The sequence below is a fragment of the Hermetia illucens genome, chromosome 1 (genome assembly GCF_905115235.1).
Source record: "Hermetia illucens chromosome 1, iHerIll2.2.curated.20191125, whole genome shotgun sequence".
Taxonomy (NCBI): domain Eukaryota; kingdom Metazoa; phylum Arthropoda; class Insecta; order Diptera; family Stratiomyidae; genus Hermetia; species Hermetia illucens.
In genome coordinates this window covers 65,468,079-65,494,594 of record NC_051849.1, presented here as the reverse complement: position 1 = coordinate 65,494,594, position 26,516 = coordinate 65,468,079, and the positions used below count along the sequence as shown (strand labels likewise).

Here is a 26,516-nt window from a genome sequence, read left to right as displayed (position 1 = left end):
TTCAAGGATTTTTCAAAGCTATTTTGTTTACGAAGATACTCCAATTTCACGGTTGAACTTCAAAAAGATTATTCTGCCGTGGCAACCTTGTCACTACTGAAATTAAATTTAAACGAGATGAAAAATGGGTGCCAAATTCCACCGACCACGCTTCATATATTAATTATCATAATGTCATACAAATAGTCTAATCCGTATGCAATTTGCCAAATAAACTTAGCCATCCGCTTCGATTTCACTTTCTGCATGCCAACTTGAAAGATTTTCCTCTGTACCTTGGCACAATTGCACGGAAGATACTCAATGCTATCTTGCAACTGTCACTGACTAGTTTCTGTGCCACCCAGGTTCCCGATTTATTATTCTCTAAATTCAGTTTTATTAATTGCAATCATTGCTTCCTTTCTTACAGGTTGCCGGAAAGCGCATCCCAGAAGAGGAAGCTCAAGCTCAACAATGGATCGAGACTGTCATTGGTGAACGCTTCCCACCCGGTGTTCGTTATGAGGATGCTCTCCGCAATGGCATCATTTTGTGTAAATTGATGAACAAGTTGGCGCCTGGAAGCATCCAGAAAATCAATGTTTCTGGTGGAGATTATAAAATGATGGATAATATCAGCCAGTAAGTTGAAAAAACTTGTTGATTTATATATATATGTACACATTGTTTTTTTCAAGGGAAAAAACTAATGTTGTGTATAAATATTATTAAATTCATTACTTTTTCTGCCTACTGCCAACTGCCTATGGCTACCTGGAAACCATGCAAATAAATCATAATGTCAATATTCTACGTGTAGAATAATTGATAATGAAATACCTTGATCTAAAAGTTATAGCAATTCATTCAAAAAGATTAAAGTATAACATTGTTTATTAAAATCGACATTGTCTCCTTTCAAAGTAGTCCCCATCGGATTATAGATCTGTGGGAAATAAAAACAAGTCGGGAAACCGGAAGCTTGATGCTTCAAGTATAAAAGGTTTTGTGTTTCCCTTTGTGAGGAGAATACCGCAGTTCTTTATTGCCTGATAGCATTGACTCGAGATATTTAAATTACTCAGTGCTGTGGCATCCAACAACTGGTGTTCTTTGTGATCGACGTATCAACGAACGTCTCAAATGTAAAATTTACCACAATGTCGTCCGTCTGCCGCTCTCTATAGTTCTGAGTGTTGGCCGACCCTAAAAGACAATGAACCGCGTCTTGCGGTAATGGAGACGAAGATGTTGCATTGGACTGGTGGCGTGAAACGTTTTGATTAATCCGAAAGGAGGATCTCCGCGATCGATATGGGGTTGCACTGATTGTGGAAAAACTCCGTGGAAGGCGTTTTCGATGGTATGGTCACGTAATTCGGATTAACGAGAATTCACTTACCAAGATTGCTCTGAACATCGAAGTCAATGGTAAGCGACCGAAAGGCCGGCCGAAACAACGGTGGCTTGATATGCTGCATGGGCATTTAAAAACCTCGAAATTGCATCCAGATCGGGCATTTGATAAAAGAAAATGGTGAAACCGATCACGACGGTTGTAAATGGGACAAAAGTGAAAAAAAAGAAGAAGATGTGACGAGCGACGAATGCATGACAGCTCCGTATGACATATTTCAATTGCCCTCTAGTTTTCAGAAAGCGATTTAAATAAATCATTTGATCGAAAGCCCTGTATTGATAATAGTCAACCTCATACGCTTCAGACTCTGAGTTTAATATTATTAACATATGGCAAGAATTTAGCCTACAACTGATAAAAAAAGGGCTAGGGAGAAATAGATTCTTCATGAATGGAATTTTAATATTTCATTCGAATGCCAATTACTCTCGTTAATTATGACGTCAGCATCTTATTTACATGGCTTAAGATGCAGTAAATTCGCAGAAAATTGATAAGTTTGAACTGCTATAATTTTGACACTAATAGTCGGATTTCCATGAGAAATGGCATGTGTGTGCACGAGAGTCCTCTGTGTCGGTGCAAAATTTAGTACTCCTAGGATGAACTTAAGGGGGTTTTTCAGTCAATTTCTAAAAGTTGGTAATATACTATTAGTAAGTTTATTTAAGCAGATATCGGAATGGGGCATCTTTCGAAGCTTAAATTTGACATAAGTGTTTTGCACAAAACCTTAAAAAACCTTAAAAAGGGTAGAAGTAGATTCTTCATAAACGCGAATCTAATATTTCACGCGATTCTCAATTATTCTTGTTAATTATGACGTCAGCATCTTATTTGCATGGCTTTAGAAGCAGTAAATTCGCCATAAATTGTTAAATTTGAGCTGCTATAACTTTGGCGTTAATGGCAGGATTTTCATAAAATTTGGCACGTGTATGCAAATATAGTCCTCTATGCTGGTGCGGAATTTGGTAGTGCAAGGATGAGTTCAAGCATATTTGTAAAAGTTGGTAATATACTACTAGTAAGTTTATTTGAACAGATTTGGGAATGGATCATATTTTGAGGCCTAGATTTCATCTAAATGCAGAGTCCTGACTTTTTTCGTATTTTTGGTTTGGTATCACTTCAAGTGCGAACACTTTGACTCCTTCCTCGCGCACTATGCAATTCACGCCAAAACTAATATCATTTTTTTTAAAATCCCTCCTTTGCATGCCCCCCTTTAAACTCCACCTAAATTTATGTCACTCGCTGTGTGCGTGGGATTTCATAGTTCCACCAAATTTCGGATCGGTTTAGCCGTTTTGAAGAAATTGTGCGTGACAGATAGACAGTGAATCGATTTTAATAAGGTTTTATTTTACACATGTTCCACAATCATTTCGCATATCGGGCAATATGCAGAGTCATCATGTCAAAAGCATGATATGTGCGATATCCTCCGTGACCGCTTAAAAATCGGATAAGGTTGTCGTTTAATCCACTTTGACCCATCTCGGATTCTGTAGGTTCAACATCCTTTTTAGTGAATCCTCTAATATTTTTTGCCGGGTTTGTCAAGCACTGCGGAGCTACTGACGAAATACACGCTTTGCGGTGACTCATAAAGAAATACCACGAGAAACATCGCCCTCATTATATTGCATTTCTAAAACTGAAGAATAAATAAAACTCTTACGCTGGGTTCTATTGCTCTAGGACCATCTCGAGGAACTTGTCCGAAAGGGAAATTATCGAATCGAATCGAATTGATGATGGAATCTGAATAAAACTGAAAGCAGGCATGGTCACTGGCAGCGGCAATGATCTGTCCAGAACTGAGCGATTTAAATATCTCGCATCAATCCTATCGGCCAATGGCGAACTGCGTAATGAAATTACTTCACGCATTAACGCAATCTGGATGAAGTGGGGATCCATAACTGGTGCCCTTTATGAACGACGTATCAACGAACGTCTCAAGTTGAAAATTTACCGCAGTGTCGTCTGCCCTGCCAAATATAATAAATGGCATCTTGCGGTAATGGCAAGTGACGTAACACGCCTTGATCACATCCGAAATGAACCGGCCGAAACAGCGGTAACTTGATGCGTTGAATTGTGATTTGAAAGCCTTGCGACTGCATCCAGATCAGTTAAAAAACGGTACAACCGATCACGATGAGCCACTCCCGCTTATGAACGGGACAAAGGCTAAAAAAAGGAAGAGGTCTCATTTTTTTAGCCACTCCTGAATATGTTGGGTCCATACTAATTTTCGACGGTAGGTATGGAACTATGATGCATTATAACAGCATCGACCCGCACTAGCCAAGATATCGATGGCAACCATATTTTTTATTATACATGCTTCTTCATCGTATATTGTACGGTAGGGCCACAATATCCGTAATACAGTTAATCGATGAGGAGCTTAACTTTTTCCCTTATAGCAACACCCAGGGAGGAACTGCATGAAGCAAGATCGAGCCAACAATTCTCAAGATAAAGGGCCGATGGCTTTTTTGGGCTGCCTATATTCTATATTAATTGTTTCCATTGCAGCCTCCGCTTATAGGCCTATAATATGCAGTATGGCTCGAAGGTTTATTTGCCTGCAGAATTATGATGCCGCTTGCAACTTGCTGGAAAACGCCGTAAATCTATAATCGAACCAATTTGACGACCGCTAATACATACCGTCTAAGCCCGCGGGTTTACTCGCCAATGTTCTCCCTAATCTCAAGAGCTTCTTCTGTGGTCATCAAAGGAATTTCGTCGTGACCTACCTGAACAGTGGGTATGTTTGCCTCATTTCGAACTTGTGGAAAAGGAACACTAATAATATCCCGCAGGTTTTTGATAGACGGCAAACCTTTTCCCCTTGATTGACGGCATAACTGATTTGTACCACCTCTTCATAGATCAGAGACCTCTTCCTTTAAAACCACCTTGTTTACTCGTTGTAATAGCTGCTTGCATTTATGGTTATGCAACTATGTAAACTCAAATAGTTTCCTGCTACTTTAGCTACGTCTCCTCATTTTAAGGCAGACTTTGAGATATTCCACCAAAAGTTGGGCATTCTTTCCTTGAATATAATACAGCGTGGCATGAAAGTGTCTCATGCTTGATTCCAGAGCTCCATTCATACGTAAAAATGCCTTCATTTAGCGCATCTTCATTTAGCGACTTACCCAATCTTCGTACTAAGCGTTGAAATCGCTGGTGATTATTCTTGGATTATGGCGACTTGCATCGGAAACAAACCTTTCGACCAGCAATACAAACTCATTTAGTGCGAGACTTGGCGCAACGTAGCGGCCCCCTATCTTAGCTCTTTTGAATCCGCCTTTTGGGCTTTTAACTCGACAGATCCATTTATGCAGGCCTATAATGCTGTTTTAGCACTTCTTTCTGAAACCCAAACATGATTATGGAGATCTCTGTGTTGCCCTTATATGATGACGCCGTTAATGGTTCAAGTTTAAGTTGTAGGACATTCATTTAAGGATGCGTGCAACCGTCTTCTGGATCGCAGTGTATCTACTACTGCCTGTAACTGTCTATCTGTTTTTTTTTATGGACTCGAGGACATATATCGCGGACGCTATTTAGTGCTGATTTCCGCAATGGGTGCCACGTATAAGGAAGCAAAGTTGTCGCATTGCATTGTATTTGAGGCCGCTTAAATAAAGATGAGCTGTTGGCTGCTGCCTTCTGCCGAATAAGCTTTAAATGTGGTTTTCTTGGATAAGCTCAATTGCCATTTTAGTAACATCAACCACTGACCAAGTCCTTCGCAAGCCAAACTATTGATAAAATAACGACCGCTATCAATTATTAAATATAACCAGTTATAGATTCTCCGCTCTAGAATACTACTGATAGTACAGTTGGTTCATTCTCCTTCCCCAAGCCTGAACTGAATAGCGCCGGGCTACTACTCTCCGAATTATCTACACTCAGTATTTGGTATGTCTATCATCTTCGTCTTTTTGTAATTTCCTCTTTACAATGTTCTCCGTAATCGTTTTCTGACTTGATTGAACATCTATTGAACAACTTCTGTAATGACTCGCTTGATAAATATTGAGTTAGATATATACATGGAAATCATGTCTTCTTCTCGCAAAATTAAATACAAACTCACAGTTATAAATCGAAAACCTGTATAGAGACAGATGTAATCAAAAAAGCTTCACTTGTATAATTCCGAAATCGTGATTATTTTCATTATTTTTTCTCGAAGTAGGAAACCCCTTAAAAGGCCCTGGCATATACCTTCTCAGTGGCAGAAATTTCAACGCAATAAAGATACACCCTTCTCCGTCGAACTTCCATAAAATAGACACAAATTTAATTTAGGTTTGCAACCGCGCATCTTAGTCTCCTCCATTTTCCTGAGCTTGTTTTGAGCTTACTCTACTATATCATTGCCTGGATTCCAAATCTCCTATGTACAATCCTTTCCTCAACTATATTTTAGAGTATCGCTTTTCATTTCCACCTTTCAACATCCTCGAAATATTTTGCATCCTAGTCAATGCCGCATTATAAACATAATCCTCTTTCACCTTACGATTCCACAATAACCTCATTAATAATTTCCGTTTTGTATAATAATTTGGTGATTTCTACCAATTATCAAGTTAATGGCAACAGTGGTTGATCTGATTCTGTAAAAGCCTAATCATCATTGTGGCAAACCTTCTAGATTTTCAGAAAGAAAATAATCTTCTGAAGATGCACCCATCATTTTCACCATAATTTTCAGGGAAGAACACTATCTTCTAGGTTTTGTATGTCGCAAGAAACAAACTCATTCACTAAGCATGACTCAAACAACTCCATAAATACACAATATTACCTCAGAACCTGACAATCAGCTCAATAGCTTTATTAAGTATCCCATCGAAACCCGGTGGTTTGATGTCGATTGTCCTGTAAAATCTAGCGATTCCTGTCCTCCTGAGGATCTAAATAATCTTCAGAAGAGCATGTGTCTCGCATAGATGTATGCCCTCTGAGTCTTGCTATTACTCTGTAGACATTCGTCTATGAATTTATTTTCGGCGCTGCATAGCATTTTTTGAAATTATCCTTTTTGATTTACTGTATAACTAGTTTAAGGCTTATGAAAGCTTTCTAATAAGTATGCTCCTTTGCCTCATGGTCAGCTCTATATACTGCTCTATTGTCTAAAACGGAGACACGCCAACCGAAAGTCGAGGAATTCATTATTTTACTAGGAAATATACAGATATCGCCTCGACATCAATGAGCCCCATACACTCGGGGTACAATACGATATATGATGGGTTTTCTCTCTGCGTGTGGATTTTCTCATTCTCTGGCACACGCAATGAAGTCAAAAGCAACAATTTCTGTGCTCCATTCTCTAGCGTAGCATACCATATCCTCGACCTTCACCAATATATGATAATTTCTTGGTATATACTGCCTATTTAGGTGCACGAAAAGACAGTAGCAGGTCGATTATTACAAGTTGTATATAAGGGCAATATCTCTGATAGAAAAAAGAGACGAAGTAGACCCTGCCTGAGATGAAGTGATGGCCTCAGTCAAGACGCCACCCAGCCTTTAGGGATATGAAATTGGTGCCCCCTTTGGCAGGTGCAGCCCTTTGTGAAAGAATCTGGGGCCTCTAGAGCGGTATTTGTAGATTATCCTTCAGGAAAGGGCATCTAGAAATCTTAATAACGTTTTTAACAGATCATTGCTCTTTAAACCTAGTCCACATGGCAACAATAGACGGCCTCTACTATATGTAACTAATACTAGGAAGAGAAGGAAACGGCCATGCATTTCATATGAAATTGTACGGTCTCCTCAATGAAGAAAGAAATGAACGCCTATCGATGGCTACTGTGGGAAAGCTGGACATATTTCCGTTTGTTTGATAGCTATCCCCTAGTGGTTGACAATCGTCAATTTAGGTAATCATTTTGTATATCCAAAGCTCTCGAGAGAATTACGCTGTACTATATTTTGAGAAAGGCCTTACAATTGATGAGCTTCTCTGCAATGGATCGTTCTATAAGTACTTATTTCGACTTCCTGGGCCCAGGTTGATGTCAACTTAGTGGGCTGTTTTTTGGGCTGCACCAGTAACAATTCATCTAGATTCTCCGACGTAACAGCAAGGGCCTTATAAGGCTGAAATACCCAAAACCTAGACTGGAGAATTTAGCAAGTATTTAGACAGAATCTAAATATATGTAGTTTCCTAAAAAGATTTAATCATAACCCGTATTCATTAAGGTTTTCTCATTTGTGGTACCGTGCAAAAAAAATTAAAATATATTCAGTAGAGAAAATATCATCATTCTAATTGTGATTCTTCCAGCTATGAGTGAAAACCAGACGCCTCCAGATAAACCTCTGTAACCAAACGATCAACTCGCCATCTCATAGTTGCGAATGTTGTCGGCTAGCCACTGACTGACTACAAACTTATAAGTCACTAGGACAAATTTCTATTGGACACGGAAGCATTGCCGTCGAAGAAACTAGCGACCGTGAACATGCCCATCCCCAAAAACTGCCAGTCTCAACAAAAATTTAAAATCTAAATATAATTTGCTATCACATCACAGCTGTAGAAATCGTGATTCCTTATTTATTATATATTATCCGTAAGTACACTAAACAAGAAGTTAGAAATTCGGTGATCAAATAACACAAAGAGGAAGTTAATTTTTGGTTAAGCCGTGATGGCAACGAACGAAGTTACGTATTCATCTATTTTAGATATCATATTCCATTTTCTCAATTGAAAATTAGATTTAACTTTTTTCGATAAGTTGAGACGATGACCAAATGTCTGAGGAAACAAAAACTGTCATTCACAACCAGTTTTTCGACATCTATTCAAGCCTTTCGAATGTCTTTGAACCCAACCTAAAAAAACCTCAGATAGAAACCAAAATAGAATCAATCATATGTAGCACACCTAAATAATTATAAATATACATACTACAATGTACAGACAGACGTCATTGTTTTCTCTTGTTCTGCACTTAGTATCTCCGTGAACTTGTACGTATGGCGTAAAATAAGATTATTGGCAAGGATTTAAGTTTAAGTGTTTGTTATGATTCGGGAAGCCTAACATGTGTATGTAGGTCTAGCCAGAAGTAATAGGCACATATTGCTCATTTGATGAGAGAGGAGGATACCATATATTCAGGAAACAGCACTCTTAACTATTATACTTTATTGTCCACTAAGTGTCTTAAAGCAATCACAATTATTTATGGTAGCTTATATTGCAGTGTTGCTTTTGAAGTTGTTCTCGTAGACAAACAAATGTGAAAAAAACTGGCACAAAGTATTACAACCGATGTAGTTGATAGCAAAAGATCTATTTTTTTAATTCAGGTATATTGAGCATTATAACGAACCATCCTACTTTTGTTCATCCTGCACTTCCACAAGCATTGTCGACATTAGAAGCAATTCCTTCCGTCACTGAAGTCGAGGAAGCAATAAAAGGGATGAAATTGGGGAGAGCAACAGAACCTGAACCCTTCTTCAAATGGGTTATTGAGAAAGGTAGAACACCATCTGACTACCAAGAAAACACCACAGTTCCAATACGGAAAAAGAAAGGTAGTCCAGCAAAATGTTCAAATTACCATTCGATCCCGTTATTGTCCCACACCATGAAGATTTTTGAATCAGGGGTGTCACATGAACTCATCTGGTATACTCTTCGACAACACCTCGCACACCTCGTAGCATCGTGCTTCTATCGGTATTCATCAAGAAAGCGCCTTCTCACCACTGCTCTTTGTTCTTAATAATACTGTGTTAACTTGTGACACAGCCACACAGAACGATACATCGTCCAGGGCCACCACTACACTACTTTATGTAGTTGATGTTTTCCTGGCATCTCAAGCTATAAATGATCTCGAAAAACTTGTCCAAAAATAAAATGACCGCCGCATGCAACACGGTCTTAGATTGAATCTGAATAAAACAAGATTTTTGATGACTAATCCCCATGAAACTGCCACAGTCACTGTCAATGGCAATATCCTACCCAGAACTGAGCGACTTAAATATCTCATCTTAATGCTATCAATCAATCGAGAACTGCATTATGAAATTGCTTCGACCATTAGCGCAAGCTGGATGAAGTGGCGCTGCACGACTGGTATTTTTGTGACAATCGAATCAATGAACGTCTCAAATCTAAAATTTACTGCATTGTCGTCAGCCCTGTCGCCCTCTATGGTTCTGTGACAATGAACGGTCTCTTGGCGTAATAGTGACGAAGATGTTCCGTTGGACTAGTGGCGTCACATGTTTTGATCACATCCGAAATGAGGATATCCGCGATCGATATGGGGTTGCACCGATCGTGGAAAAATTGGGAGAGAAGCGTCTTCGATGATATGATCATGTAATTCTCGGTAACGAGAATTTACTCGCCAAGATTAGTCTGAACATCGAAGTCGATGGTAAGCGACCAAAACGTCCACGGAAACAACCGTGGCTTGATACGCTGGATGATGATTTGAGTGCCTCGCGACTACCGGTCCTCAAAAACCGCCCTCGCTTAATCGATGCTGGCTTTGTAGCACTTTAGGTGCTTCCCAATGCATGCGAAACGAGATGTAAATTATTTTTAGGCAGAATATGGCTACGTGGGGTGGCCAATGAAAGGGCTCAATTTGCACTTTTAAAAAGTAACCTGGGTGAGATATCCGATTTTGCACCTAATTTTCAAAATATAATATTGTAACGGTGCTTTAAACTTACGAACAAGCAAAGTTGGCAAAGTTATGTATGTTAGCTTTCGAAAGGCATGCATTACGAATGTTGCACATTAAATGGGAGAAGACGTGACGTTGATGTTGAGTAAATTGAAGTTCTATCATTCATTTGATTATCTCAAATAAAAAGCATCTGGGAGACGTTTGATTCCAAATCAAGACCACATTTCCTCCCATATAATGCGTAATAATTAATGGCCAATAATCGAGCCTATATAATCTGAAAGCTAACATGTTGGGAAAACTTTCATAAATTTTGCTGGTTTGTAAATTTAAAATGCCGTTACAAAATTACATTTTGAAATTTGGATGAAAAATTTATTTTCAATTTTCTTTAAAATTTGAACAGTTATATCTTCGAAGTTACAGTGAAACCGAAAATGGTTTGAAGTCTGGGATTAAATAGTTGGGGAAGTGCCAAACTATGGCTTTGTTGAGTAGGTCAAGTTTTTTGAACGTAAAAGATGTAGTGGTCATTCGATAGAGTAATTTTCCAGGACGAAAAAATAATGGGGACAACTCATTATTTAACATTTATTCATCTTATAGTCATATATTTCAATATAACATTATTCAGTTCTCTTCTTTTAATTGCTGTTAGCTTGAATTTACCAAAACCAACAAAATAATAAATAGAAAATCTAAATGCCCAAAATTCTGGATGAAAAAAAGTAGATACGAACTACTTTCTCCGCATATTTACATAAGTCTTCTCATCTTATATATAAAGTAAGTATGAACTATTAATATTAACATGAAGTGTTTAAAATAAAAGGAGCTGCGACATCGACTTGGTGAATTTCGTACAAATTTCTTTAAGGATGCTACATCATGATTCCTGCACTTTTTCTCGTAATAGAACCTTTTTAAGGTTTTATGTAAAACAAAACCATATTAAAATCGGTTTACTGTCTCTCTGTCCTGACCTGTTAATCCCATTTCATGCATTCAATAGCAGGTAACATAGTTCCACATTGAATTTAAGGGGGATTCCTCATTCATCCAAAAGGGGGATGTAAATTTTTTTTCACCGAGTATATCCGAAACCGATACTAATTATGGCATTGGTCGCAAAGAAGAGAAGTGCGGGGGCCTGAAAAGGTCAGTTACTTCAAGGACCCAAATATCTGAAAGAAAATATGCAGAAGATATCTAGGTCTCAAAATACTCTATACCAGTTTATTAATATTATAATATTATATTCATTGTAGGCAAATTTTTTAGAAATTGAGTGAAAACCCCACTTTTTTCTGGGTATGGTAGGTGAATGCATTTACGCACTGAGTATTGGACTCCCGCAATGCAACGTTGTCGGACTACCAACTAAATACCTCCATATTACTTCGAGCTTGTCTCCAAACTCTCCCGCCTTGCGAATACTTCAAATCAGGGAATTACTTTCACCAACTGGAGAAGAGAGAAGGACAGGAACTCTCAGTTCAAGTAACCCCCTGCCATCCGTCTCCTCCACCAGTCGAGCTCTTTCTTCTTTGCAACGAGAAGGACCCGTATGTAATGGGCCAACGGCTCCACCTGTCCGCGCTCCTCAGCGTCTCCTCGACAATGTTGTCTGGAAAAAATACTCTGTGTTTAACTGGAGCTGCGGATGAATCCCATCCCACCTTCCACAAGATAAAAAGGTATGATTCGTCCACAACATTGCAAAACACAAAATCCAGGGATCTTGCCTTTCCAATCTTGCGCAGTAAGACAGTCAGTCCACTTAAGAACTGGGTAAGGAAATACTCTCCATATGCCTCCAGTTTCATTTTGCCAGGAGATAGTTGGACACCTGGAAAGTATTGTCTAGTGTCCCAAAAATGTAGTTCTATCTTACGGAATTAAAGGCATTTCTGACCTCAAGCGTTACGAGGAGCACCACCCGTCGAGGAGCTCAAGCATCCACGACTTGCATGACACCATCAACTGTGAATCACCCTGCCGTGGAGATAAGTCTCCAGGAGCGCGTATCGCTTCAGCGAGTCTACTTCTGATGAGCTTTTCGAGCACTCTCCCAGCAGTGTCAAGCATACAAAGTGGGCGATATAAAGACGGCAACTTGGGGTGGCTTTTCCCTGTGCTGATCAGCGCAAATTTTCTAACAAAAAAGGAAAATGCCTTCTTTCATTCAAGCGTCGAATGCGCCGAACAATAGGTCTGGCTGATGTTGGAACATCAGTTTGTGTACCTCCGCTGGAATGTTTCCATAGAGAGGATTGCCTGTTTCAACTACTTTATACGGAAAAGTGGGCAGTCCTCGGCGCTCTCCGCGCCAACGTCATCATTCCGTACGGGGTTCGCAGGGAATAGTGCCCGTACGGTCCATCTGCTCTACCTTGAGTAAGCAGAAATTCCGAAAGGCTCCGAATTTTCGGGTTACCAGTTTGTAACTGCCAGCAGCGAGCTTTCCTCTTGTTTATTGCGCTGCGGGGTCTCCCTTAAGTTGCTCATTATCGTGCATGCCTCCCCAGGTCGTTTAGACGTTGTACTAAGCGGCGGAGTCGGTAACACTCCTTCCGTAGCTCCGCAATTTTCGTCGTCCACCAAAACATAGAGGGTTTACCACATTTCGATGCCCTCCTGGCGTTAGGTAATATATGGTTATCAGGTTCATAACTGAATTTACAACAGTGTCAGTTGTAGTGCCACCAACCCCAGAAGTACCCCCAGCTCAGCGCCACCTGTTCCAAGAGTTTCGACAAACCTCGCGGTGGTCACCTTCGCAAAGTTCCAAGCGCAGGAAAAGCGCCGCGGTGGCGCACACCGAGAGTTTGTGTCAAGCACTTCGACTTCCAGAACTCGCCACCCGGCCACCAGTGACTCCGACCCGAAGCTTAGGTCTGGAATACTTCCCTCTCAACCCGGGCGCCGGAACGTTCAATGGATCCGGTGCTTAAAACTACAGCAACTCTTGCAGCCCTTTCGATAATTCGTTTTACTCTGGAGTCTGGGTGAGGCATGCTCCATTCAAGTGCCCTGGTGTTGAAATCACCCCCGACCAGGAATCGGCCATCTGCGCCGCACACACTGAAAATATTACCCACAAACACCGAATCCAGACAAAGTCGTCCCTTCGGCCTTGGGCAAGAATCTTAAGGAAGGTGCTATCCCGAAATTAGATGGCAGCGGTACCTGATATGTCAGAGTGCCATGAAACAAGGTCCTTCTTTCAGTACAGCTCTTTCCAGTTCTACTCTGAAGACTGGACACCGCCCCGAGTCTACAGTTTTCACAACATTTTCATGTCAAGTTCCCTACAGGTTGGAGACGTGTGCCCATAATCCAAACATCTATAACATTTGTTGGAGCGGCCCAGATTCATATCCAAAACATATAAAATGTCACCGCTATTTAGAATCTTCCTCGCGTATTTACGTATATAACTTCCACCACGAATTTTTGACCTTCTGATACCAATCCGGACACTCGCGTTTGATCGCCTCTTCTACTTTGTTCTTGTCTGTCAAGCAATCAAAGTCTCAGATTTCTAGAGAGCACGTCGGTTCTAGACTGGAAACTAAAGCACCGCTCTATAACTAACAGAGTTATAATAAGTCAAAGTTGCCAGTTTTGTGCAAATTTATTGCCTTGAATGTCAGTGTCATATTAAAGTGAATGGGACAAATGCCCAGTCAAATATCCTTGTATAAGTAGTACATAAAACATATCATACCCGAAGCAGTTAACCTCCGGTTTTCGATTTGTTTTATATCTATTAGTTTCCACAGACTTGACTTTACAGTGTTGTATGATGTTAAAGGCTGGAAACTCGGGGCTATTCTATAAATGCAACTTTTATTGACTGCCGCCAAGCTTTCACCATTTTTGCTGGATACTCTTGTGGTGGATGAACTCTCACATTTTTGGCATTACCTCCTCGACATAAAATGTCTTGTTGTTTCTTAGGGATGCAGGTTTCGTTGAACGAAAGCAAATTTTCCCGACTTGAATGTATAGGCGAATTTCAACGTTTGATTTACCTCAAAAAGGGTACCTTCCTTGCAGCTCTTTCAACCTAATCTTACTTATTACTGTAGCACCAGTTTTTATTTGAATCCAATGAAATCAGCTGATTTTCTAACTGGGCTGCTTCTGGATATAAATCGAACCATATATTCTTTCCCCGCTTTCTTCTCCTTATATTGATTTCGAAGTCTAATGAAATACTCTTAAATCCTTGGTTCTGAAGTAGTCTATGATGTCTACTATTTATTTGATAGTTTTCCCCTTTCGTAAATTTATGATAAGTTCTCTTTCAAATGAAGAACAATGTTTGCCTCTCCCCACTTTTTTGATAAACCTATTTAAAATATGAATTGGAATTACTTGTTTTCCATAATCAATGCACATTTTGTTTATAAAAAAAAATTATAAAAGTCTTTGTTTTAAATGTGCCTCACTAATCATATCATACACGCAACACCAGGAGAAATGCTCAAATATCCATGATATCAAGTGATCAAATCTAATTTCCTCAAAGAAAATCATTAGAAATTACTTCTACCCACGAAGCAACAATCTCCCCTACTTCACTCAACCAAACAGGTCTCTACCCGAGAACGAGCAATGAACAACTTTCAACTGGAACTGGTTGAAGCGTCTGCGCACCACCTCTTCGGCGTTCTGCTCGCCTGGTGTGGATGGCATAGCACGAATACATTTCGTCGACTCGGCATTTCACAACTGGCGTCGTTGTCTTTCTCACACATTCGATGGCCGCGACGTCACAGCCCACGGAACTGCGATGACTCTGGGAAGGAATCCGGGAATCGCACGCAGCGCCTACGGCTGCTGGGCGCCTGATCGGAATTCTCCGAGTGCTCTCATTGATGCGGTCAACTTTGGAAACTGGTGCAATTGAACAATCGCAAAATTCGACCGAGTCACGTCCTTAAAAGCCACTGGAAGTTGGAAGCACAAATGTGGCGCCGCTGTTGTGGCGATTCTGCATACGAGATTTATTATTAATAAAGCAGGTACAGTCGGAGACAATGGAAATTTGACACCTAGGAAGCTTGGGCTTCTGGTAATGATGAAAAAGTGCAGAAAATTTCATGGTCTAAAATGGAAGCGTTCATATCAACAGTTATTGTATCCACGATTCACCTCAATCCAGTCAATGAAGTAAAAAATCCTTTCAGAACCCCAGATAACTGGACTGATTGCCCTACTTTCTTCCCTCCTATATGTGTCCAAATTTTATCGAATTGTACTGTTACTGGTTGTGACCTTTCTGTAGTGGGTGGAATTGAATCCAATCCACCTTAAACTGTTGGAGATGATCTGTGCTGCTGCTGTGGGAACGGGTCGCTGTTCGCTAACTTGTAGCGTCAACATTTTAAACTGTTTGTGCTATCAGATGGGAACTTTAAGTCCGCTGTAACCAGCGGCGAGCAGAATCGCTAGCAAGCATTCAGTGGAGCTAGCTCCAACGGACTTGGGGATAGATTACAGTCAGAGTACGGATAGTGTGAGCAGTGAACGGATAGTTGGCATCGGAATGGTATTTCTCGTATCAAAACCTGAAGCGCACTAACAACTATCTGTTGAGGCAGTCACTAGCCATGGCAGTGTATGTCCGTAGGAATTGTGGCCACATTTGGATTACATGTTTGCTCACATTATTGACTTTAGTTAGGTTTTCTGGAAAGGAATCCCCAGGAAAGTTTCTTGAATGTTTGATAAGTTGATACTTTCACGGAAGAAATTTACCCTCGACGTCATGAACCACTTTAGAAAAGAAGTATATTGGGACCAAAAGTACTACTTTATTCCGAGTTATCAACATCAGCCAAATCAAACCGAGATGGCGACTCTCGAGTTACAATTTAGCTTATAACATCACAAATAAAAAAATCTTATCACTACAGATACATGGGTCTAGTGAGAATTACCCTGCATTCCATAAAATTATAGAAAATCATCTAGTTCATGTCAGAAAAATCGCAAACACATGGAGTTGTATCTGAATCCAACTCTTTTTAGAGAAAACGAAATAAAAAGAAATATTAACTAAAAATTTGAAGCGCCACCTAATGTATGTCTACCTATGTTCACTGAAAGGTAAATACAGGGTTTAATATAGACTTTGGTGAATGTTGATAACCCAGACCATTCGGTTGAGTTAGCGAATTGACACAAATCAAACACCGACATCTCAAAATTGGAGAAAATTTTGTGGTTCTCTTATCTAATGAACTTAACACGAATTTGTGGTTACGTACGAGTTATTTTGGATGAGTGATAACGTCCATCTTATCGACCCGCTTTTGGCCCACTCAATATTTGCTATTAGATAATAAATTCCAAGATTAGTTACGTATCGTTATTTGCACCTGGAAAGAGTCTAGTCCCCAAAATTTAGTTGACGAAGCAAAACACCATTACATAGTGTCATCAATTGTCAAAAGTGTACGAATAGCAATATTCTGCTTCTCATAGTTCCTTTCGAGGTTGAAGGATACACATCTGTTTATGGCGTATATTTCCACCGGGAATATGCTCGTATGGCTTACCCATTGCTTCAAAGTACGTTTTCCTTGGATCAATGTCCCCGGCGTCTGATCCGTCTGCTGCTAGTGTACCAGGCTAGTCAGTTGCTAGTTTAAGCCGTAGGTCACTGTCACACTCTCCTAGTTTGCCCACTAACTATTAGTATCAGTGATTCGAGGTACCCCTAGAAAGAATATCAATATTCCTTCGATTTAGGCAGCTTCCCACCTTGCTGATATTCTCGGACATTCTGAAGATCTTCTTCCTTACTTGGAATTGTGTGGGCAGATAAAGAGGCGCCAATCCCAAAGGATCCTCCAAGGATACTTTTGGGAATGTCCTCATACATACGAAAACCAGTCTTTGAAGTTTGTTTTACTCTCTGGCTGTTGTGCTGGGTTCAGTTCTTCCTGCCCAAACTAACGCCCATAGGTAATCATTGGCATTACTATTGCAGTGTGCACCCAGTGCAGCACTTTCGGGTTGCATTCCCATTTTTATTTGTTATGAGTCCACAAGTAAAAGGTTTTCAAAAGGTGTTTTCCAGAGCAGCTTTTGATCTAGCATGGTTCCCAAATACTTGGACTCTTTCACTCGTTTCACCTCCATGCCAATTAATTTAATGGCTCCCACGTGGCGAAGCTTGCGCTTCCAAATGAACGGTGCTATATTGCTGCCCTGCCCATCCAGAAAAGAAGTGCCCCACTTCTTGCGAATGAGGGTATGTCGTATCTTTGTGTGCGATGTGTTACCCAACACTCCTTCTATATCTAAAAACGCACACAATGCTATTTCTTTTGTTTTTATGGTATCCCATAGTACGTCCGTCAGCTGATACAGGGCAGTTTCGGTTGACCACCCTGCCAGGTAAGCGTATGTATGCATGGATGTAGCGGATTAAGGGGGGAAACCACTTCAGGAGGTTTTCGAAATCGACTTTTTCTATAGTATAGATCGTTAGCTTAGCTATCCTAGAATACGCTGCAGAAATTTCAAAGTGAAAATCATGATCCTTTCATATGCGTGAACCGAGCGATTATCGAGCACCGCTCAGAGTCCACCGCCAAGGAGGTAGATGCTTTATGTCCTTACGAAATGTTGCTGCGTTATATATATAAATAGTACATTTAGACACATAATACTTGGCGTCAACCTCGTAGAAGACTACGAGTCCATTTGTGTTGGTTGTAACTGTATTTGTTTCTAATTAAGAGTAATAAGTGTCTTCATATCTCAAAGGACATTTTTTAAACATTTTTTTTTTCAAACTCGTTTTTCTCAAAATGACCTTTTTCACATTTGTGGGAAAGAAATCTAATAAAAGTACCTGAGAAAGGCCTTCTAATGTAGTCTCCCCTCTCAAGCATTAGAACGATCGTTTTACTATAGTTTTCTATTACTTTGCCCACCGTTTTGAACACGAATGATGTCATACCAATTAATGTGAAAGGTTTAGGATGGAAAGGATCCTTTTCGCCCGTTTTCAGAATAAAGACAACTTTTACTCAGCTCCACCCCTTACCCCTCCTAAGAAAGATCCTAACACGTTTTCTAGGTCCCTCTTGGAAAATGCCAGGTGATTTTAGTAAAGTAGTAAGGTAAGGTTCCGACAATCTTAGTCTAGCCTCCGAGCATACCTTCTTTGCTAGCTTCCAAGTTTTCTTTTCCCCTGCTGTCTGTTATTGGGTTATCATGGAAAATATTTTTATGTGAGTATAGTTTCGCGGTGTTTCTAGGGATTAAATTATTTGCGATAATTTTTTTTCTATTCGCTAGTGACATTGATTAATCTTGCAAATACCGATATTTCGAGAACCACTTGTTCCCTCCATCAATGCTAACAAGTCCCAAAATATTTTTGTCGCCCACCATGGAGTAGGATCCAGTAAAATGTGTTCCGAGGAGCGGATACACCTTGTCCTCTTCACTATTGGTAAATGTCCCATCTTCTTTCTTCAGACAGACAGAAGATGTTGCCCTGTGTTTTGCTAGAGCTCTGTAAAGCCTGCAAGCCTCTATAGTTTATTCAATCTCTCCACAGAATTTCCTCAAGCTGTTTTGCTGTGTTTTGCTTCCCTGATCGCGTTGCTATGCGACGTATAATATACGTCGTCAGTGCATGTTTATACCTCTGCCAGTCCCCAGATTTCGGAGCACTGTTCTTATTGTGGCTAGGTTTCTGTTCCCTTGATGACGTGACTGTATTAGCTGGACAACTGGCCTCATATGCGTTAATGACGACCCTATTGAGATCTTCCACCACTAGTTTCAACTCCATTTCGTTCCTGATATCACCACTCACCTGCAGAAAGGCCACGTTGCCGCTCAGGTGCTTTGTATAGAAGTTCTAGTCTGCTCTTCCGGGAATCCGTACCATTTTTTCTACTTTCAGGTTGTCCTCAATGTCGAATCTGAGAGGGCCCACCCGCAATTCTTGAACAGCCCGTTCATCGGAGTATTCTCTTGACCTATGCCTAGTACTTCTTGCCTGGCGGTGGTATCGCATGTCAGCATGTTCCCTACGTCATGCATTTCTAACTTATTGCTAAGGATGAATTCAAGGCGGTACTCACATCTTCGGTATCCCGACGAAATTGATAAGACTGACTAGGTTGATCCTAACCAATGTATGAGGCCAGATATAAGTAGCAGGATTATTCTCAACACCATTCGACATCAGCAACGATCTACGGCAAGGGGTTGCCCTATCATGCGTCCTCTTTATCCTGGCCCTCGAGAAAGTGATCCGTGATGCTGAAGTAAATGTAAGAGGTACGATCCTCTTTAAGTCCACCCAACTACTGGCCTATACTGACGATATCGACATCATGGGAAGAACCACCCGAGACGTACAAACTACCTTCATCCAGATCGAGCAGGCGGTGATTGGCACGAGATCTTGGGCTGCACACCAATGAAGGCAAGACAAAGCATATGGTGGCAACGTCAGCACCGAAAACCAACCAACTAACAATATCAAACTGCACTGGTCAAACGGGAAGAATAATGATAAGAGACTACAACTTTGAGACCGTTTATAGTTTCTCCTATCTAGGGTCGAAAATCACAACCGATAACAGCTACAACTATTTCAGCTTTCAAAAACAGTTCTGCTCGAAACGTCTCACCATAGGGTCAAAGCTCTTACTGTACAAGACAATGATCTTGCCAGCCCTCATGTATTCCTCGGAGACTTGGGTTCTTAGCAAGGAGAATTGCGAACTTATGGCTGCGTTCGAGAGAAGAATCCTCCGAAGAATTTTTGGCCCCTAAATGAGGATGGACGATTCCGTAGCCTACATAACAAAATCTATGAGCAATACCATGGATGAGGATAATCCAGCCCGGAAAGTTTATAAGGGCAATATCTATGGTAGAAAAAGAAAACGGGGCGGCCTCTGCCTGAAATGAAGCGATGGCGTAGGTCAGGTCTCCAGACAGCTTTTTGGGATATCGAATTGGTGGACCTCGGCGCAAAACCGGGATATTTGGAGTTCCTTATTAAGGCAGGCCTAGACCGGATACCGGTTGTTGCGCCGTTAATGATGATGATGATGATGACCAACATCTTCAATTGATAACCCTACTTCCTCGATTTCATGGTAGCCGTTGGCGAATGAAAAGTGGTAGCACCTTTCTCTAACAGAACTTCTTCAGTTTAACGACTAATTCCGGTGGGATTCGGATGTTCTCTCCTGAATAGTATCCTCATACCACGACTGCCTCTCGAATTCTCCCCATGGCTTCCATTAAGATTTTGACAGCCACGAGATCGCGAAAGACACATGTATTTGAAGTTTTGTTTTCGGATGCTGCTCTTGGTTTTTCTGAAGAGGAATCCTAAATTACATTCATTCTCCTCCGCCAATCATACCCAGGTTTGTTGACCGAACACTTTTTCTGTGTTATTCTTGGAAATTATCATTGCAATGACTGCAGATGAAGCTTTTACATGATGGAGGTTTACCTGAGCTATGTCAGCGGTGACCATTAGTATTTAAAACTATTATCTATTATCGGAGGAGTCCTCCGACATGGCACTTTCTTGCATTTCACTCTCTGCCTTGAGCGTTAGAAGGTAGGTTTAATTCGTCCAGCTTCCGCTACTCGGTGGGCTACACCTTTCTGTACGGTCCTGCTCTTTCAATCTCTATATCCTCTGAGACGAAGGATCGGTTATCTACTCTGATCATGAGGAGTTTCCCTTTTACCTCCTCCCTGCTTCTAAAAGTTCTGTGTAACCCTGAAGTATCCTCCCAAGCACATGTCGACAGTTCTGTTCCCTTCCAGTCCGTCATGAAATCCGATGATTTCCTGCTCCTGACGAGTGAGAATTTGCTCCGCAAATACTTTTGACAATGTGGCCAGTTGACTGCTCTTCACCGCATTAGCATAGCTAATGGTGGGCCACCTGGCTCATACAGGATCTTGCGGTCTCGTACCATTTTCCATTATCCTTGTGTCAAAATCGAATGAGCCATAATGATATGGCGGAAAATCAGGAGGAAGGGACAGTGACATATTTATGTCAACTCGAAAAAGATCAACGTGAGATTTTCAAGGCGAAAGGAGAATGTAAAAAATAAGACGGAAATATAAAAAATTGAAATAAAAATAACGCAACAAAGGCAAAGACTGGAAAACAATCTCCTACGAGACGACAGTTCCCAAGCCGCTGACAAACACAACAAACTCTTAAGACAAGCTACCAATGAAAGGAAAGGAAGCTAAGCGTAATCGTGCGGTGTTTCTAGCGATTAAATTATTTGAAATAATTAGACGGTTTTTGCTTTTTCGCTATAATTATTTATTTTATTCGCATATATCGAAATACATATATGTTTCGAGAACAATTTGCTCTTTTCATGAGTGCGAAAACGTCTAATTAAGGATAGGAAACTGCTCAACCAAGTGGAATGGGAAAATGAGGCAAAAGAACCTTTGTTGCCACGGAAAAGGCGATCTAGGTCAAATGCATGTAGATCCGAACCGGGAACAAAATCGAGAAACTGCTGTTTCTCTTTCCGATACACCAAAACGAAGTTAGCACCGGAACAGGCTATCTTCCACATGTTCACTTATTTGAAACTAAACGAATGCTTGGCCCCGAACCTAACGAATGATGGTTCCCACGTTGAGCGCCATCTGTCGAAAACATTCAGGCTAGCCAAAGTGTCCCGTCGGGGTGTGCTTGCCCTTCCTGTACCAGCCAGAAAGTAAACAAGTTACCTCTGTATGTTAGATTTCTTTCCCAATTTTTTTTAGGCCGCGCAGATTACACTAATAAGGGAGATCCCCAATTCTTACAGCCTGAAGAACCCTATAGGTAGTGCCTTCTAAAAATCTGAGGCAAGAAAAGATCGATTGATGTGATCTGTCGTGAATCTTCGCTTTCGATCGCAGTATTCGGATTTTAAGTTTTTCTGGCCCCAAGCGCATTGTCAAACCGTTTTTTTTTTATTTTCCCATTTTAGCTTTGGCTATGTTCTTCGCTAGATTCGCGTGATATTTCCCTATTTCTTTTGTTTGCTAGGTTCCGATACGGTCTTGCGCATCGGCTAAATAATACGTGCAATTTTGTTAATGACGTGAGAGGAACGAAGGTGTCTAAGAGACGCCCATATTCTCGAGCCTGGCTAGTACAAAGGGGTGCAAGGACGTATCGACGGAACACTACAAAGTAGCTATAATATTTTTATACCATCTTTCACCGTCAATTTCCCCATTTCTGCTGGTTTTTGAGATTGCCATCTTGGGTGGTAGTCTTTCGACCAACGTCTAATTGCACTAAACTATTATAATTCTGTCGATAAATATAAATAGGAATGCTGCTGTGGGTCAGACTCAGAACCTTGGACTTACTAGTTTCTATATTCAGACCGACCGTACTTGTCTTCTTCTCCAAACCCAGAGCCATTTGGCGAAAGTTCAAAGAGTAAGTAGATGTCATCAGCCAAGTAAAGATCCTTGAGGAAAGATATCATGACTCGCTGAAAATTTCCACGAAAACTATATCGTTAGCGAGAACAGATAATATTAATGAGAGAATGCCCCATGTTGGGCCTACTTTGGATTTCGAAACTGCTCCGAAGTTTTACCTCGATGAAGCAGGCTATATTTTGCATCCTTATATATCGCCATTATAACAGGTATCAGTTTCTCCTGAATTTCAAAATCGATGGAGCTAACTATTTCACCATGATACATGCTGCAGTCTACCGATTATGCTTTCGAAATGATTTTTTATAAGTTCCCCCATTTTTTATATTATTAACTTTGCGATATCAAGTAGCACATAAATACCACTTAAACTGTGCCCTACTTTGATATTTGATTTTTTAACTTACCTAAGTTTTGGATCTGTTAAAGTAGCAGCTCAACAGAACAAGACTTTTTAGTTCGTTGGTTTTACTCTGCTTGAGCGCGTAAATGACAAAAAAATTATTTGATATAAAATTGCTTTAGGCAGCCTCGCCCTTAGATTTTTATATTCCGATCATTACCTTCAACGATTCCCTTCTATTCGCTTGAACATGCATATGGGACGACCTTGAACTGTACCCTAAAGACGAAAACCAGTTTTATTCCTTGCTACACGTCACTATTCACTTCAGTAAGGGGTAAAGTACCAAGTTGGAATCGCTAAAAACAAATATTCAGAGAAAACGCATCAATCGTGCAGGATATAGCTTAAACAGCATTGAAAGTATGAATCCGGATGACATATACAAACGCCTCCGGTTGCAGCAACCACTAAATCCTGGTTAATGGCAGAATTCGAATAACGTTTGAAGCCACCCTCAAAGCAAAACCGTTCGGGAAGACTGATCGTTATAATTCGCACCTTCCCCATTCTTGTCTTTCTTTTCTTTTCTTTTTTCTTTCATTTTTACGAAAAAAAGTCACTGGACAGCTTCTGGGTACCGCTTTATGGTGCCTATGGAAAAACTAACTTCATTGTGAAATGTTGCATTGTTCTTAGCGTAGTGTTGACATCATACTCTATTTGATCTCAAATATTCCTGGCGTGATGATGTTAATGATACAGTCACTAGTTAGTCCTCTTGGCTTGCTGGAATGGACACTAGCCATTCCAGCCAGCGATTTTGGAGCAAATGGAAATGTACAGGTACCCAATTGGGCAATAAAATGGTTCTATTCATTCAATAAACTAAAGATTTTAGAAATAGTTACATTTCGGAAACATAAACTCCTCAAATAATCTTATTTACATTGTTATTAACAAAATCAATTTCCACTTTCAGGTTCCAACGGGCTTGCACTAGATACGGTGTACCTGATGTCGATTTATTCCAGTCGACTGACTTGTGGGACTACAAGAACATTGCTCTTGTCACGCAAACTATCTTCGCTCTTGGACGTTGTGTAAGAATGCTCTCTAGAATATTCTCCAGAATACAAACTTATATATATATCATTTTGCAGACTTATAAACATCCTGAATACCGTGGACCACATCTAGGACCACGACCAGCTGAAGAAAATCGCCGCGACTTCTCAGAGGATCAACTGCGTGCCAGTGAGGGTATTATTGGTCTTCAGGCCGGAACCAATAGAGGTGCAACCCAATCAGGTCAAAGCTTCGGTGCCACCCGCAAAATTTTACTTGGCAAGTAAATGACACGAAGAAAATAGTGCCCGAAATATTTTTACCTCTGCAATAATTTTATCTATGTTTCTAATGATAACAAGCGTTTTCCCCAAGGAACTGTAATTTCATTCTGGTATTTTATCAAAAATGTGTGCAAATCCATCTATATCAATAAAGTTTATAATAACAACGTATGTTTCTAGATTTTACTTAAAAAATGAATGCATCATTATAATTTGAAGTCAGGACCAAAAAGCAATCAGAAACCAATGAGGAAAACAGTTTCGTATATTTAACCAAGGTGAACTTCATTGGAGGGTGAGTTTTATTTCACTGAACAAATTGTGTGTTTTTAGAAACTCGTCCTATTTTAATATTAATTTCTGACGGAACTGCAATGCAATGCGTACAAAAAATATTGGTGACTGAAGGAGAGTTCATATTTCCAACCTTTCCACTAGCAAATATCACCAATTCTGAGGACGTATGACAGACAAACAGACAATGCTCGACTTTCATAACGCTGTGTTTCCCACAAAACCTTGAAAAGAAGAATAAAGTATTCTGTCCTGATTAAACACAAAGAAAAAAACACGTATTAAAAGAACAAAATGTTGATGTTAGAACCAAGTTGAATACTTTTTTTGAAACGTCATTGTATGTATGAACAAGTCGGGAAACCGGAAGCTCGACGCTTCAGGTATAAAAAGTTTTGTTTGCTTCTTCTGTGAATACATTCGAGTGCAATTATCCCATTTGCACGTAGCCTGTTATCCATATGCATTTAGCATGTCAGACTACTAAATTTACATGGCAAAGTGAACGCGCCCAAAAACGGGACAAATTGTACCAACTAGTCCTCCAGGTTGGGCAGGGCTGACAACCCTACACGGAAAACAACTTACGAAGCCACAACAGGAGCCCCGGACTGGACGAATTACACAACGACGAACCCGGCAACGACAAAGGAATAACGATTTGCGCATTTTCTTACGAAACGTGCACTCCCTGTACACAGAGATGAAGCTGCTGACCAGCTGCCGGACACCCTGTCCCAATATAAGGCTAATGTAACAGCGTTACAGGAGATGCGTTGGACAGGGACTGGTTTCCTGGAGAAGAGTCGCTTCACCATATATTATAGCGGTCGTCCAGTAAACCATGTGCTCGGAGTACGTTTCTTAGTCAGCCAAATATAAGCCAAAGGCTATGCACCCTTACGTTTGCGAGGCAAGTTGAGAAATATAAGCCTCATAAACGTTCACGCCCCTACAGAGGATACTGCAGAGTCGGAGAAGGATACCTAATACGAGGCAGTAGAACGAACCGTCAAAACCTGTCCCAGATATGGTATCAAAATCATACTTTCGGATTTTAACAGCCAAGTAGGGAAGGAGCCCCTATTTAGGCGATGCGTTGGCTCCCATAGCTTACATCAAAATACAAATGATAACGGACTGCGGATTATTCTATTAGCAGTGCAACACGAAATGGTTGTTGGAAGTACCTGGTTTGCGCGCAAAGCGGTCCACAAACATACATTGGCCTCTCCAGACCACATTCAATCAAATTGACCACGTGTTGATCGAACGCCGCCACCTCTCAACCTTGATGAATGTCAGAATATATAGAAGGGGCAATACAGACTCGGATCACTATCTCGTTGGCATGGCGCTTCGAGCTCGAATAACAACACCACCCAGATCCCCTCTGACAATCAGGTGAGATTTAACACTGAAGCCATCCACAACACAACCCTCCTCAACACCTATAAGAGGGAAATGGATGCCCCAATAACAGCAGTCAACAGAGGACCTGGAGATGAAGCATCAACAAATGATCTTCACAATCACCTGAAGACCGTTATCATAGATACGGCCACAAACATACTTGACCCCACCCGCAAAAAGAGGCGGAACGGTTGATTTGAGGATGATTGTAAGCTAGCACCGGAACGGAAGAATGCCGCATACCGAGTAATGCTGCATTCTCAAAGAACGCGGGCACGCGCTGAGACTTATCACGAACTCCGGCGAGCGGAGAAGCAACTTCATTGACGAAAAAAGGAAGCCTGGGAGAACCACCAAGTCTGTGACCTCGAAAAGTACGGGGAGCAATCGCACCAGACGCGGAAGTTTAACCAACAAGTCAGCAGGGTGAAGCCCATCCTACCAAGACAAAGAGGGAAATCTGATTTCCGACAGAATGGGCATATTGG

The 26,516-nt window shown here is 40.7% G+C and overlaps 1 protein-coding gene across 1 annotated transcript in view; it reads left to right on the top strand.

The window, feature by feature from the left end:
* LOC119661284 (muscle-specific protein 20-like) overlaps window positions 1-24,492 on the top strand; it is a 166,904-nt gene extending 142,412 nt beyond the window's left edge. Inside the window, exons 2-4 of the mRNA XM_038070597.1 lie at window positions 413-624; window positions 23,952-24,072; window positions 24,133-24,492. Of these exons, the coding sequence (XP_037926525.1) occupies window positions 413-624; window positions 23,952-24,072; window positions 24,133-24,324 (525 nt within the window). The 3' untranslated portion in view covers window positions 24,325-24,492. The remainder of the gene's footprint in view (window positions 1-412; window positions 625-23,951; window positions 24,073-24,132) is intronic.
* Window positions 24,493-26,516: the final 2,024 nt, after the last annotated feature.